This window comes from Gobius niger, assembly GCF_951799975.1.
Source record: "Gobius niger genome assembly, chromosome: 4".
NCBI lineage: Eukaryota > Metazoa > Chordata > Actinopteri > Gobiiformes > Gobiidae > Gobius > Gobius niger.
In genome coordinates, this window is record NC_136855.1 from 21,814,078 (window position 1) to 21,829,534 (window position 15,457).

Here is a 15,457-nt window from a genome sequence, read left to right on the forward strand (position 1 = left end):
AATAAAGAAAAGAAAAGTTTATCTCTGTAGTGCTTCACTTTTAATAATCAATGATCTGTCTCTCCTTCCAAAACATTGCATCGTCATTGCACATATTGATTCTACTGCGGACGCTTCTCCGCTTTTGCAAAAAGAATTTTGTTGTGGCATTATAGTTGGTTGAGGATGAATAATTCATCCTTGCGACTCCTACCAAATCTCAAGTCTCTATCAGCACTTCCTTTGTGCTCTTATCTGCGTCTCATGTCCTGTCACATTTCCTGTCTTTGGTTTCTCTATTTTACTCTCCACTGTCTCCACTCTACCAGCTCCCTCTCCCTGAAAGCATCTCTCTCCGCTCTTCAGCTCTTCCCTGCTATTCAACCCTGCCTTCACTTTACCTTACTTTCTTAAAATGCTGAGTTTGAGTCTCGCGAAGAGCAGAGAGGGGGCACCAAGGAGAACTACAATACAGCCAGGAGCTTTTGAAACTTCTGATAAAATAATATTTGAGAGAAAAGTTTGATGTGAAATGGTGGTTGGATAACATGTGTCTCAATTTAAAATATGATGCCATTCAGGTAAAAGACATATTTTTCTAATATAGAGCAGTGTACAAAATTCTAATTAAAGATGAATTATTAAGGCCTGTGTGTTTCAAGAGCTCATTTTCAAGCACTGCTGTAGAATGTGTGTCTACTTCAAGCGTCTCCAACCTTTGTGCCAATGAGCTACATTTCCTAAATAAAAACAGCAGAGAGCTTCTTATGCTTTGAGGATACTTGAGAAACTATGGGACCTAAGTGGAGTCGGCCCTGAATAATTGACTTTGATTTCCACTTTACTAAATTAACCCATATGCTTGCAGATTATGTTCAATACGTCCAAAAACGAAAGAAAATGCATCTCAAAGTCATCATTCTTATTATCATTCTTCAAGGGCCTAAACATACCCCCCCATACTCTCTCTTTCTACGCGTCTAAGTTTTGTTGCTTCTGGAGAGGGAAAAATTGATCACTTGTATTCTTATAAGCCGTTAACCCCGGGCTGATCAGACTGAGATAATCTTTTGAAGCCCTCTTTGGCTTTTCCCCTCTGTCTGATTGAGTCTAAACCGGCGCTCTCCCCCTGCCTCCACCATTTTGTTCTCGTCCGTGCCATTGACTGACAATTATTCCAGATGACTTCTTTCATCAATCTTATGTTATACAAAATTGCGGTCTGTGATTTCACTTAAGTGCTTGCGCTTTTTGTTCCTGTTGCCTGTGTCTTTATTTGCAAAGCTTAAATAGCCGGTGAGTAAACGCTTTGGTTGTTGGTTGTGGTGTCTGCTTGTCATTCTAGTTTCTGAATAAAAGCAAGCAAATCAATACAGTTTGTATTGGTCTGACAGCTTGTTGGGGAAAAAATGCAATGGGACTGTCTGTCAAGTTAATTGCTAACCCAGAGAGACGGAGAAAACTATGTTGTAGAGTAAATTGTTAACTTTGGCCTGCCATTTCATTCATCTTTATCAAGGCAGAGGGTTTTGTTGGATGGTGAGGCAGGGCTGATTGCTCACGAACAGCTTGAAACGCATCACCACACATCTCCATTAGATCTATAATCATCTCTCTCCCACTCACTGTGAATACATATTTATATGATAGTGTCTATCTGTACATAGTGTCAGAATATGAGGCTAAATGTCAATTTGGAGGTGGCAGATACATTAAATCAGTTACACTGCATTTAGCATAAATCCTATACAGTAAAGAGCTCATATGGAATATGGTATTGTTTCAATGCTGATACCGGATCTTATGCCACTTCCAGCAGATCTTCCAGGTATGGGCGTGAACCTAAAATACAGCATGATTCCATGCTGTATTTTTCATATAAATTGCCAACAGACCACCCCTGTGCAAAGGCAAACCATAGAGTTCAGGAAAATCCACTGTTACCGTGGAGATCCGCCATTTTAGCTAAAAACAGTACAAAAAGTGGAGAAAAAAAGCAGTGGAACAATTCCATTAGCTGCTGAGTCACTACTGGTAAATACATATACTCACTGTGGTGTCCAAGTGTTTTGATGTGAACAATAACTCCAGTATTATACCTTTTAAAATCTTCATTGGTTTATTATTGCTGCTAATACCACGATGCTTAGCGATATGACATCACAATCCTGAACTCTGTAGGCGGCAATCTGCTGGAAAGGGCACAAAATTTCTTATTTTCGGTATTTCGATTGACATGCACGACGAGCTTTGCCTGGCTAACGCCAGACTGAATTATTTCGAACTGCACAACAGCCTGGGGAACCACGGCCGAAATTTCACATGGATTTGGGAACCAATCACAGAACGAGGAGGGATGGCAAGACAATGACGCGCGATTCGATATACGGAAGCTTGTAGTTTATTTACGGCTAAAAAAAAAAAAAGTCTATTTACGGATCAAACATGACAGCAGCAGACGCGACACTATTTTTCGATCAAGCTTTAGACCTTGTTCTAAATAGTTTAGCTCGAAAGTTTACAGCGGGTGCATCATACGTCATCGGATACGATGATACGATTGACTATGGCTACGTGCAGACGCATAATAGACATTCGTAGCGCCCAATAAACGGCTATGGACGATCGTAAACCACAACTCTCCCACGAGAAAGTGAATTAGTAGTTCCCAGACTAAATATCACTTATGATTGTAATCTGGCGTTAGCCAGGCTACGGCGAGCTAAGAAAAAACCTTAAAATGAAGTGCCATATGCTCAAAGGCCATTGTCCATATTAAACTCGATAAAAGCTTGTTATTAGTACTTACATTTCATAGAATTGTAAAAGTGATTTACAATGCGCATCCAGAGCTTCCCTACTAATTAGTCTAGTACATGATTAACTTCTAAGTGTATGTACAATTTTATATAATTAAATATAACATACGTCATCCAACCAATTTTAAGAACTGCACACACCTCATACTGCTTTCCTTTGCAACATCTTTGTTGATGATCAAAAACACAGTCCAGAGGCTGTGACTGTTGCCCATTCCAATAATGTAGATTGCTTTGGAAAATTATAGTAAATGCCACCACATTTTAGGTCCCTGTCTAATGAGTGCATATTCTGAATTTGAGGCTTATTGTGGAGTGATGCTACCATTTCACTAATTTTCTCAGACTAATAAAACGGCCCCATTGTAGTGCACTCAAGTGAGAACTAAGTGCTTTCTAATAACCTTCTATATGCCTTGGCACTCCAAAGCTTAAGGGTCACTTCAGACCTTTTGTTCCGGTTGTATGGGGTTTGATTTACCCAACACACATCCAAAATAGATAGATAGGTGCTAAAGTGGTGCTAAAAGGAGGAGCATTTGAGATTTTTGGCCCTCATAAACTCTCCCCTCTCGCCACAGCACAAACTAATGTATATATCAAATTTGCACCACTAGTGTCTAATGATAAATCAGATGCAACACACTATAAACTATAAACTGTCAAGCGCTAATTTTAAGAAGTGCTTGCAATTTAGCACCTGGCCAATAAATCCCAAACAAATGTTATTTAAGTGTTTTCCTTTATCTGAGTTGGTCTTGTGTCTCAGCTATCTGTCCACGGTCATTTTCTGTCCTTTTGCTAAAGCCTTTGAGACCAACACCGGCCCTTACACCAGGAAAAACAATTAGCATGTAAAGGCAATAAGTCAGCGCTTAGGCCCCCACACTAATGAAGCAGCTAACTCCAGTCATCACTTGTTTTAATAAGACTCTGGGAATAGACCATGGCAGCATGCAGTCACTTTAGATTATATGCGAGACACTGTAGAACTTATGTGCACTCGTGTGTGCTCCAGGCAGTGCTTCATCTACAGCCTGAAATACAACGATATTTTACAGTGAGACTCTGACAGCTACGATTTTGCTGTAAAAATTGGTGACATACATAAAATAGAAGACTCCATCGGGATTATGTAGTTCACTCAATTCAATCAAAACCTTTTTCAATCTTTCGTTTTTACTGTTATAATGCTTAATATATTTAGCTAATCTTCTAACCATAGCTTACTGCTGTATTGCTATGATTTCTTCATTTTTTAGAGTGCAGACACAAGTTATATTCGATTGTAGCTTAATACACATAGGGCCCAGTTGCACCAGTGGTTGCTGATCCGTGCATAACCATGATTCTCCTCATTATTTTATGAAGTACATTTCTGCCAGAGGCCACAGAGGGTGAGGTCCGCATGTCTGCTTTCTAAGGATTATGTTGTCCTATTGAGTTCATCAAACCAGAACCTCCAGCTTGCCGGGACAGTTTGGAGTGTCTGGACTGTGAAGGGAATGAGAACTAGATCCGGACCGGAAGAAAACATGCTCATGCTGCCCCCTACAGGATGGTTGTACTTTTCTCTTTCAAATGATCAGGTGCCCATTCCAAGGGTCTTCTTTGTGGATAGACAAGAACAGGCAGAACATTGACATTTAGGATCAACAGAGCACTATTAGTCCAGCTGTTAAGTAGAAAATGACTGTAGGTTTCCCCCAGGTGCTTCAGTTTCCCCACCTCTAAAAACATATACAATAGGCTAATCCTCTGACCAGGTGTTTCTGACAATTAGTCTGGCTCCGCATCTGGAGATGGGTTGCAATAACATATTGATACAAAATAATAAAGAGCCTAATGATAAACTAGGACTACACAGAACTAAACCAGGATTAAGCCAGGGCAAAACATGATATATCAGGGCTATAGCAGGACTAACCAGACCAAAGGCATAATACAGAATAAGTGAGTTACATGTGAGACCAGTTCATCTCAAAGAACATGACTCCTGCTCAGCCACTGCTCCTCACAGCTGAAGGGACATAAGCTGACCAAACGCCTGAGCTGCTGTTCTGTCCAAACCTCGCGCTTTATGAAAAAAGTGAAAGAAGCACTCCTTGGAGATGCTGCGCTCTCTGCGCTTGTACATTTCCCACAAAGACGTATCGAATAATCGAAAGTTAGGGGAGAAAGGAAGAAAGATGCACCTGTCAGAATAATGATTCCTATGTTATTGAGTTAACAGATAGCGAGGTTTAGCGTGTTTACCGGTTGAACACAAGTACTCGTCGGTGCAGAGCAGTTTTCTAAAACTCATGCACCATTAGCTTCATCGCCCGTTTTACAAACATCCACAACTCAACTTGTGTTCCTTACCTTTAAGTTGCGGGTCAAGCCATTTGTAACGATGAAGACGACAAGGAAACATGTTGTCCATCTGCCCCGGACCACGAACAGTCCTGCTTCTGCATGGGATAATCTGAACAAAACTCCAAAAACACGCTGCACACTGTCCTTGTGCATGATTCCAGCACAAATGCGCCGCGGGTAATGCCAAAAAATATTTTTTTAAATGGAAGATGAGGCACGGGCCAGATTTAATTATTTGGCAGGCCGGAACTGGCCCGCGGGCCACCTATTGAGTAGACCCGATCTAGTCCCTTTAATAAAAGTATATGTAAATACGCAGATATATATACATTGTGCATAGACATGTGTACCCTGATCGTTTCAGACAGTCATTCCAAGAAAAAACATTCATTAAACAGACATTTTTTCTGTGCCTACTGAATCCTGAAACACATTTTCAAGGTTTGTGTGAGCCATATTGGACATTTTTGTTTATAATGTGCTCTATGAAATATTAAACACAAGTACTTTCACATTTGCTTATTGATTCTACCTTAAGTATGTGAAGCCAAAGCGCGCACTGAATGGGTGCTGCTGCCGGATGCTCTCTCATCGAATGCAATTTCTCCATCTGTGAGATCAATAAAGTATCTTATCTTATCTTATCTTAAACAAATGATCAGAGACACGCACAACTTGACACGACAGGACAATCAACAGGGCAATAACAAAAACTGAAGAAAAAGTGCTGCACTATGTGGTCAGTGTAAAAGTCTGCAGTGATGAAACAGTTTCCCCACAAGGTGAAGCTCTCCACTTGGTCAGTTTTCCTCTTCTGACTTGTGGTCCTAGCTGTAGGTCTTTAGGGTCCAATCTTAGAAGTAATAAGCTGCAGAAATTAGATTTCTCTGTGGGGTAACTCGTGCTGTCCTTTAGGAAAGCGTATAGATTTCCACATCAAAAGTTATTGGTTCAACGTTTCAAAGTCTAAAGATTGAGTATCCTCGATTTTTCCAGTGTAAAAACAGTAAGTCAAGTCAAGAGTCAAGTGAATAAGGGAAGCTTAACCTTTTATAGATTTGTTAGGTTTTTGCCTTTTTTTGGCTGATAGGCTTTTATAGACACGACAGTTCTGAGTGAAAGGAGAGGAAGAACAGGAAGAGACATTCAGCAAATTGTCAGACCTAAAGTCATCCAACTCTCCGCCTCTTGGGTACAATCAGGTTTTTTATTGACAAAAATAATGAACAGAGGCTTTGGCACGGTCCAGCATTAATAAATAAATCTACCTGTACCTTCCTTTAACTTTTTACTGCGATAGACTTAGAGTTGATAATATAAAGCAGATGGATAGTGATACTTAAACTACTGTGCGTCAGAGTACTCCAGTGGTTCTGGCTCATAATGAACTGACATTATAAATAACTCAGGAGTGAGCTCAGTGCAGTGTCCTCAAGAGTTCTCCCGGTCATTTTTGTTTGGGCTGCTCGTTTTGATGGGCCAAAAGTAATCCATTGGAAAAAAATAAAAAATCACCTAAACTGTGATTATGGCAGTTTACCAACTTCTCAACATAGCTGCACAATCTCAGCTGGGGAATTGAAGAACACTGTGCTCTCAGGACAGCTGTTCCTGTCCCAGCGCATGGGGTCACCTCAGTACAAGTCTTACACTGGGTTTTGCTTCGAACTCAAAGACATTTAATCTAAGCTCCAGTGAACACAGAGATGGAAACCTGTGCCTGGACCTGCTGTACTGTACTGGCCAAAAGAGGCAGCTCTGACCAACGTGTTGAGTCCACATCCGTTTTATACTAGACTCAAGTTTATCTTTTTGCTCATTGAACGTTGGTGCATCTTGGAGATATGTTCAAATATTCATCTAATAACTATTAACTTTGAAAGAACATATTGTCATCTCTGTAATAATGTGGGCACTCCAGCAAGCGGTGTACTGTCCAAAGACTCGATTATGAACTGGATTATTGTAGATGAAAAGATACTTAGAATAGCAGTTTACAACAATTTAAATCAAGTGCAAGAACATCAGCTTATATTAATTACATAATGTATTGTACAATGCATATTTAAGCACTTATTTTTAGAGCACCTGTACTTTTCTTTTCTGTCTTTATAAGTTGTATGTTACAAGCTGATTTGAGGATGTTGAACTGGTTTTTACACCCCTATCACCTGGGGTTAGCTTTTTCATTATTATTGTGTGTTCTGCTGAGTGATGGATCCCCTTCTGCGATATCTGATGTCCCTGTCTCATCTCAGACCTTGAACGTACCAGAGGGTCATTGATTGAGACTCCCCTCTTCTCTCCCAGGTTTCCCGACCACAGCTCAAATTTGTCATGGTCCTCACAGTCAGGAAGAACATTTAGAGGCAATAAATAATGGACAAGCAGGAAACAACACCCCAAAGTCAAGTACTACAGTGCTTTAAAGTGCATGTTTGATTTAGAGCCACATGTATGGGGCTTCATACAGTACAACAGAGCAACGCTTTGAGCGTCTATGGAAATATATGCTGGATGTGAAAAATGACAAACAATTGACCTTTGAGAGCTTTTCACTATGTCACATGTCCTCATCAAAACCATAAACGGTTGTGTGATGAGGCATTCTCGCATGTTTGAGAAATTTTCACATCTTCCCCGGTGACTATTTGACAGTAGCTACGCAAAAGGGGAGCGAGGGGAGGTGAGAGGGAAGGGCTTAGGGACAGGAGGTGAAGCTCTGGGAATTTTACCAACAAAGTGTGAGACAATGATCCAGATGTGTTTGAGATTGTTATCAAATGCCTGCAAAAAGACTGAGAACCATACAGCTGGACAGCCCTTTGCTTTTATCAGTTCAGCGCCATTGTGAATTACACTGTGTTCTATTCATTGTTTCAGGTGATAAAGCTGTCGTTTGAGGAGTTTGACCTGGAAAGGGGATACGACACTCTCACTGTGGGAGACGGAGGGAAGATCGGGGACACACGCCGGGTGCTATATGTGTAAGTTGCTCTTCTCTGCTAGTACATTTATTTTAGCACAGTACACAAAACACATTAATCACTGAACATGCTCTGTAGCTGGATCCTGTGTAATTCCATTTAATGCATCTATTACTACCTAGCATTAGCCTAACACATATTTCTATAAAGGGCTTATATTAGAAAGTAAAGCTTGAACCTTTGTTTGTTTCCACAGACTCACAGGCACCAGTGTCCCTGACCTCATTGTCAGCTTGTCCAATCAGATGTGGCTTCATCTGCAGTCAGACGACACGATTGGTTCAGCTGGATTCAAGGCTGTTTACGAAGGTACTACTTTAGACATTGTCCCCCTTTGCTTTTTGCACACATAAGCTTATAAACTAATGGCTATTTATTCCCATATAATGAAGTGTGAAAGTCAAGGGCAGCTGATACTGGGATTCAAAGGGAAAATAACATGCATTGTTGTCTGTCCTTGGAACAAAAATGTAGCGAGATGGTTTGCTGTGAAATTATGAGAAAGAAGAAATATGCAGGCCTATGCAAAATACTGTTGTCAGACATAGATTAATCCTGGTTAGAACTTGGTTTATACTGAGTTTTGATGGTTATTGTTATTTCGTCCTTGGCCAAATGTGGAGCTTTCCTAAAATTGCCATAAAAAAATATAACCACAGTTAAAATTCTGCATTTATTTATTACCTTTTTTTACGCCTCCATAAAAGTCTTGTGCAGAACTGCATAAACAACTGAATGATTATATTTCTATTTTTATTAGTTACTGGAAATGACCCCCAGCAGGTGTCTGTAAATCAAAGCCACTTGAGACAGGCTGCGAGGGAGGAGGCAATGTGATTACTGAGAGACAATGAAAAATTGACAAAGAAAGACCCGAAAATGACAGATTGAGTGCGGCCACTGAATGGTTTGCCAGGGAGCGAGGAGTGTGAAGGTTACACTGTTGGTTCAGCACGCTTTGGTTTTATCCACCGATGCTGCTGACGGTGTTTTCCTGGGACACGGACCATACACTGCAATCAGTAGAATATTGCTGCGTGGCTGGAGAGCTTAGTAATGTTGTTACACTTTCTGTTTTATTTAGAATGGACGCAAATCCTGTCATACTTGAATATGAAAGCAAACTTGCCTCTGCTGTCAAATGGCATGAACGTGTTTACAAGACAAACAATTAAGCCCAACTGCATTTTAGCGTGTTAAAAGCGAATGGGCTTCTGTTGTTCGAGGCAATGCTGCGTCTTCGTCTGGGCATCTGCTGTCCTTGATTTGCTTTTTCATTCCTGGCCGTGATATCCGTTCATTCTTTCACTTAGACGCACATGGACAGCAGATTCATTTTACCAATTGCCCATTGTCGTGCTAAAGTAGACAAAGAGTACCTTTTTAAACGACTGGAGACAAACACAGAGCAGACAACACAGTGTTTAGCTTGTGTACTTAAGGAGAAGCTTGGAGATGCTGGTGGTGTGTCGTGTGTATGTTCGAGAGGGCCCTTGAGTGCATCTTTGAGCGTCTGTCACAGCGGATATCGTCACTTTCCCCTCCTCTTTGATCAGTGTTACCCCCCGATAGCGCAGAGGTTGTCAGGCTCATAGCATGTGGGCACCGCACTGTAGACGTTGTCAGAGGACATGTGTTTAGCATGCAGGCGATGACATGCTTGTGGACTGAGACGGTTTAGTGGAAAATGACAGATGGTGATTGGAGATGAAGACTTGGTATTATTTCATATTATGGTAGCACAAAGTCAAAGTTGTTTCTTATAAATTGTCCTCATATCGGGCATTGTCTCATGCTTTGACAATGTGCTTTGCTCTTTAGCCGGAGTCCAACAAGCCTCATAAGGCTTGGTTTTTACATGGTTTTGGATAGAATACATTAAGACCTAATAGTATTGAAGAACCCCTTACAGTCAAGATTCAAAACCTAGAGCTGTTTATAGATGTGGTAGTTTTTTCACTCTGTAAACTGTAGTTGACTCAGTATGAGAATATGTTAGATGAAAGCTGCTGGATTGAAGAAGGTCTGTACTTTTAAAAAAAAGCGCTTTAATTTTGTTTGAATTGCCTTTCATTAGAATCCTCCACATTAAAGCTTCAATTAAATGACTTAAAGTATGAGTAATGAGGTGTGAATGTGTGAAATTCCTTTCTGAGGCTTTGCCGTATAAAACTGCATTCAAATAGACTACATCAAAGGAATGCGTAATGTAGATATTTATTCCTGGGTGGATGAGTGATACTGCCTGTTCCCATTACACCAGACTGGCCAGTAGCTCGACACTCCTCAGATGGGCGACAACTAGCTTTTAGCCTGGGACGTTTCATACAAACAAATAAACACATGCAGGCTTATGAATGTCACCAGCCACACCGTATCGCATCCCAATAATGTACTTATTTTTAGGCTCATGGTGAACTGAGCTGAATGGTCTCCTTGGGATGTATTTGCCCGCAGTGCACCCGAGAGCATTAAGGAGCATGTGTTTCAAAACAGCAAAGGGTGGATGGAAACCACATTTTCTTAGACACAGTATTGAACATAACGCCCACGGATGAAGTGGAATTAAGGTGGTTCATAGAAAACGGATGAAAATAGAGTAGGATGATGGACAATGATTTCAGTGCAGGGCAGCATTTAGCAGAAACACTAATGGCCTCATATATCCTGCTATTGAAATGTGTACTGCTGTAAATGGATAGAACAAGAACACAACACATTTTTATTGTTCAGGACAGAGTTGTTAGCCTGCCCCTCATGAAAGTGGGTTCAATATGGGACTTCTAGATATAGACTGACAGAGTGGTAATGGCTGGTTGGTTTGCCAACCAGACTGTGTGGTGGTGGACAAAGAGCAGAGGAAAGCCGTTGTGGAAATACATCAGACATCTAAGTCCAGAAAAGGGCTGTCCACCCCCTTGAGCTTTCAGAATCGTTTTAGCCTCAGAAGCAACCCTTTATTGTACATGTTTTTTGTGGTAGGGGAAATGGAAACACTTAGAGGAAAACCTAAATAGATATGACGAGAACATGCATACTCCACACAGAAAGGTCCCACCAGGCCCAGGTATCAACCCCAGACTAACCACTGCTTCACTGAGTCATTTAGCTTTAATTGTGATCGTCTAAACATATCATGCAAATCATGGTTGGCCGTCATTTGGTTGTTGTTCCAATCTTCTGCTCCCTTTTACAAACAATGTCCAAATTAGCCAGTTCCTGTCACTGTAGTCTTAATTCGTGGTCTTGTTTTTGGTTTGTCACCTACTGTTTTGTTAACAAGTAAGTGCAAGGACCTGTGTGTTTATGTTGGCCTGCACTTATTGTTTTGCTGTTTACAATTTAAGTTGAATTACACTACAATTACCCTAATGGTAATTACCTGTGAGACAAGAAAGCCTATACAATCCCCTCCTTCGGTGTGGCAGCAGCGTGGGGGAAAAACAGCCCCCTTCACTTCGCCACATTACTGCTGATCCGCTTCTATGACTTGTCAATTTTTCCCATTTGTCAATCTTCTGACAGCCTCATCAGGAGCGCTGCCAGCTCTGGTCCGAGGAGATTAGCTGTTGCATAAACTTGAATCCACTCTCCTCCCACTGGTTCTCCACTCATCTGGGCCTTTCTGAAGTCTGTAAACAGATCTGTGTGTAGGCCACTGTGATTCAAAAATACACACTCTCGCTGTGTTAATCACAGGCACAATAAATGGCTTTGGTCTAATCCGAGTAACTCAGGTTTTGTTCAAAGCCAAAGTAAAGAATTTATTGGATACTGTGTGATGCTCATTTTATAGAAAACACCTTTGTGCTTGCCCTGTGCCCCAGTATTTTGTCAGTTACAGCATTAACCATGGGGTTTTTATTATAAATGTATGTTTTTGGTGAATTTGTTACTCCACGTTGAGTGACTTGGACGTAGACCATAAAGCTATCAGTGTGACAAACTGATGATTTCACCTCTGGTTTGTAGATGCACAGATATAATTAATACCACAATAGAGTTTTGGAAATTCCACTGTTACTGTGGAGATCTGCCATGTTGGCAGCTGTTAGCATGCATTTGCATAGACTAATATTAGCAAAAAACAGTATAAAAAGTGGAGAAAAAAGCCGTGGAACAAGTCCGTTCGCTGCTGACTTTATGTCTATGTCCTCATTAACCTTTCTAAAAATGAGCAGTGAGTTTCATATTTTCGTATTTCAAAATTAACTCCACCCTTGTACTTGTATGTTGTAGTGTACTCTCCGCTCTGAGGACAGTGGCTTATCTGAAGTCACATGTTGTCAGTAATTATCAGTGTATCATGGCTCTGTTTGTGTTTGCATGTTACAGAGATTGAACGGGGAGGCTGCGGTGACCCAGGGGTGCCCGCCTTCGGTCGGCGCAGCGGAGATCGCTTTCAACACGGAGACGTGCTGACCTTTTTCTGCCAGTCAGCGTTTGAACTGGTGGGGGAGCGAACAGTCACTTGTCAACACAACAACCAGTGGTCGGGAAATAAACCCAGCTGCGTTTGTGAGTAGGGTTTGTTTCACAACATTATGATCAGGAGTAATCACCATGTAAATGTGAATTAAAGCATGGATTTGCAAATCTAATCAAAAAGATCAATAAGACAAAAACAAGACTGATGAAGCAGATACTGTCTTTTACAACTTCATAAAAACCTTTTACTCTCATTGATGTCAGCAAAACATCGTATGAAAGCAGACACTGTGCAGCAAAGTAGTGCAGTAGCAGGTGACACGTACAGCAGCATTTTTGTGAGTAATTTATGTAGTTGATGAGAAGAGACTATTATTAATTGTGCTGTCTGCTCAAAGTTAGGAGTTGTTTACTATGTGGACATTTCAACAAATTTCCCTCTTTGGGTTGAAAGAAGAACTTGTTTACCTTAATAAATCCTTTTCGTAGTCCCTCTGGGGGTAATGCAAGTGTTAATGGGATGATTGGGGGGTCTTTCATCATCCCCGGTGTCTCTAGCCAGAAAACAACATTTGCAACTTTCCTGCCTCCGGGTCAGAGTCACCAATACACACTAATGGAATGGAATGGAATGGAATGGAATGAAGAAGAAGCTAACAGGCTAACAGGCAAAGCTTACTACGGGCTAGTGCCACTTAAACAGTCTTTACAGCCAAGTTTGAGTGAAAAAAAGTATCTCTATTGTGCAATTGGATGTACAATATCCCTCTCTCCCTCTGTCTTTTCTGTCAGTGTAGTATTTACTCTCATGGACAGTTAATGAGTAAAACAACGCAACATGCTACGACACCCGCAGTGGCGCTTATGGCCTCTTGGGGTATGGGTTACTTAGTTCTGCTTTAAGTCTATTGTTTTCAATGCTTTCCTTTATTTACGAGAATATTTGTTTGTCTCTCTTTCTAATACCACTGTACCTTTTATCTTTTCAGCTTTATCTTTTCTGCTTTCTTTCTTTCTTTCTGATCAAACCTTTGTCTTTATACATTTAGTTTCGTGTTTCTTCAACTTCACCGCTCCATCTGGGACTATCCTGTCTCCAAACTACCCCGAAGAATACGGAAACAACCTGAACTGTGTGTGGCTGATCATCTCCGAACCAGGCAGCCGCATCCACCTGCTCTTCTCCGACTTTGACCTTGAGCCGCAGTTTGATTGGCTGGTTGTCAAAGATGAAGGTAATTACTTCCTACATGTTTTCCCTATGTAAATGGTTGCCCCTGCATAATAGATTTACCGCTGCCATTTTGAATTAATAACTTGCCCTGACTCCGCAAAACAAGCAACTTTTCAGGAATACTTGATCATGGATTTGCCCGCGCGCGCTGCATCTGTTAGTGGAAAACGATGCGGAGATAAATGATAAATGCGTGGCTGTCAAACGGAGGGGAAGAATCGATAGATGGATAGTAACATTTTTAATGCTTTCAACAGACCCCGGCACTAATTTCCCCTCATATACAAAACACAGACAATTAGATTCACATTTGCCGTTGTAATATATTGTGTGTCATTGATGTGATCTGAATCCACTACAGCTGTGGTCAGGACAAGTCATTAAGGGTGGGCTTTAATTGAGCGGATGTGAAAATATTCCCCTGTAGACAATGTTGGCGTCGTTACAGTGATGGTTGTTTCTGCGGGTGCTAAAGTTTGAACACATTTATCACACGCTTCTGTCGTAAGTACAATTTTTGTTGATAAAGCAAGGCAGTCATACATCCATAACTCTGATCTTTGATGGCTACAAGGCCTGTTCCCACAAAGACCATGGTCTGCTTTGCTTCAAGTTTAAAAGGCTTGACAGCTGTGTGTTGTAATTGTTTTGTTGTTGATTATTGTGTGTGGGTTGAGAAAAAAATATGTAGAGTTTGAATGTAATGTTAACAATTTAAAGGCTTATTGTCACTTTATTCAGGAACTGTTGGCGCCGTCTTTTTTTGATGTTAACTGTAGGTCTATCTTTAATTTATGTTACTGATTTAACATGTTTCACAATATATTGACCAGCTTCAGTCCTTTAGAGCTTCTCACAGCTAAACCATCAATGCAGAGTGACGATAGAAAGTACACGAAAATATCACTAATAACAATGTGAGGTCACTTTTTCATGACATCTTCCCACTCTGTTAGGAACCTGAGGCGAGACAAACTTTTTCACAAAATTTCCATTTATTTCTATTTTTCTCTTCACTCTCTTTGATTGACATTACTTGCAGGAAGTGTTACCACTAAGTGTTACCAGAAATGTGTCCACCAAGATAGTGGACTGGGCTTTATTAAGTGAATAGTAACAAGCCTGTTTTGATAAATAAAGACTTTGTACTTCCATGCATTGAAATCTATGTTTCAAATGTTACAACCAAAGTGTACTTATATACAGTTTCGGGTCCCAAATGTGCAAAACCTAGAAATGAAACATGAGTACTGGACATGGATACAATTGGATAATTTTATTCTACATCAAAAAATCCTGCAGCTTTAAAGGAATAGGCCACCGTTTTTACATACTAAGATATGTTCTTAGCTCACTTTAGTCGCGTTAATATATCCCCGTCTGGTCTTTGTCCGCGCGCTCTGTCACGCAAACGGAGCACATACGCAACCTCTCCCACATGTCACATAGCTCCAAAAAAGCTCACGATAGAAGCTACCAAGCTCTTCCACGTGTTCCCTATTTAAATAAAGTTACGTGAAGTGTTTTCATGCGAAGTATATTTACCCAGAAATGTAGCATGTCGATTTTATAAGCAAATAAAAAGGGGGACTATATTGTGAGGCGTAATGATACGAGGAGCACAGCGTCCGCGTAGTAACTCCTAAAGACTT

The 15,457-nt window shown here is 40.8% G+C and overlaps 1 protein-coding gene across 2 annotated transcripts in view; it reads left to right on the forward strand.

Moving 5' to 3' along the window:
• The window catches only part of LOC306962164 (CUB and sushi domain-containing protein 1-like), a 388,198-nt gene that overhangs the window by 256,983 nt on the left and 115,758 nt on the right, over positions 1-15,457 (forward strand). For both annotated transcript variants that reach the window (XM_079555239.1, XM_079555240.1), the window contains exons 11-14: positions 8,040-8,143; positions 8,340-8,452; positions 12,479-12,661; positions 13,621-13,806. In XM_079555239.1, coding sequence (XP_079411365.1) covers positions 8,040-8,143; positions 8,340-8,452; positions 12,479-12,661; positions 13,621-13,806 — 586 coding nt within the window. The remainder of the gene's footprint in view (positions 1-8,039; positions 8,144-8,339; positions 8,453-12,478; positions 12,662-13,620; positions 13,807-15,457) is intronic.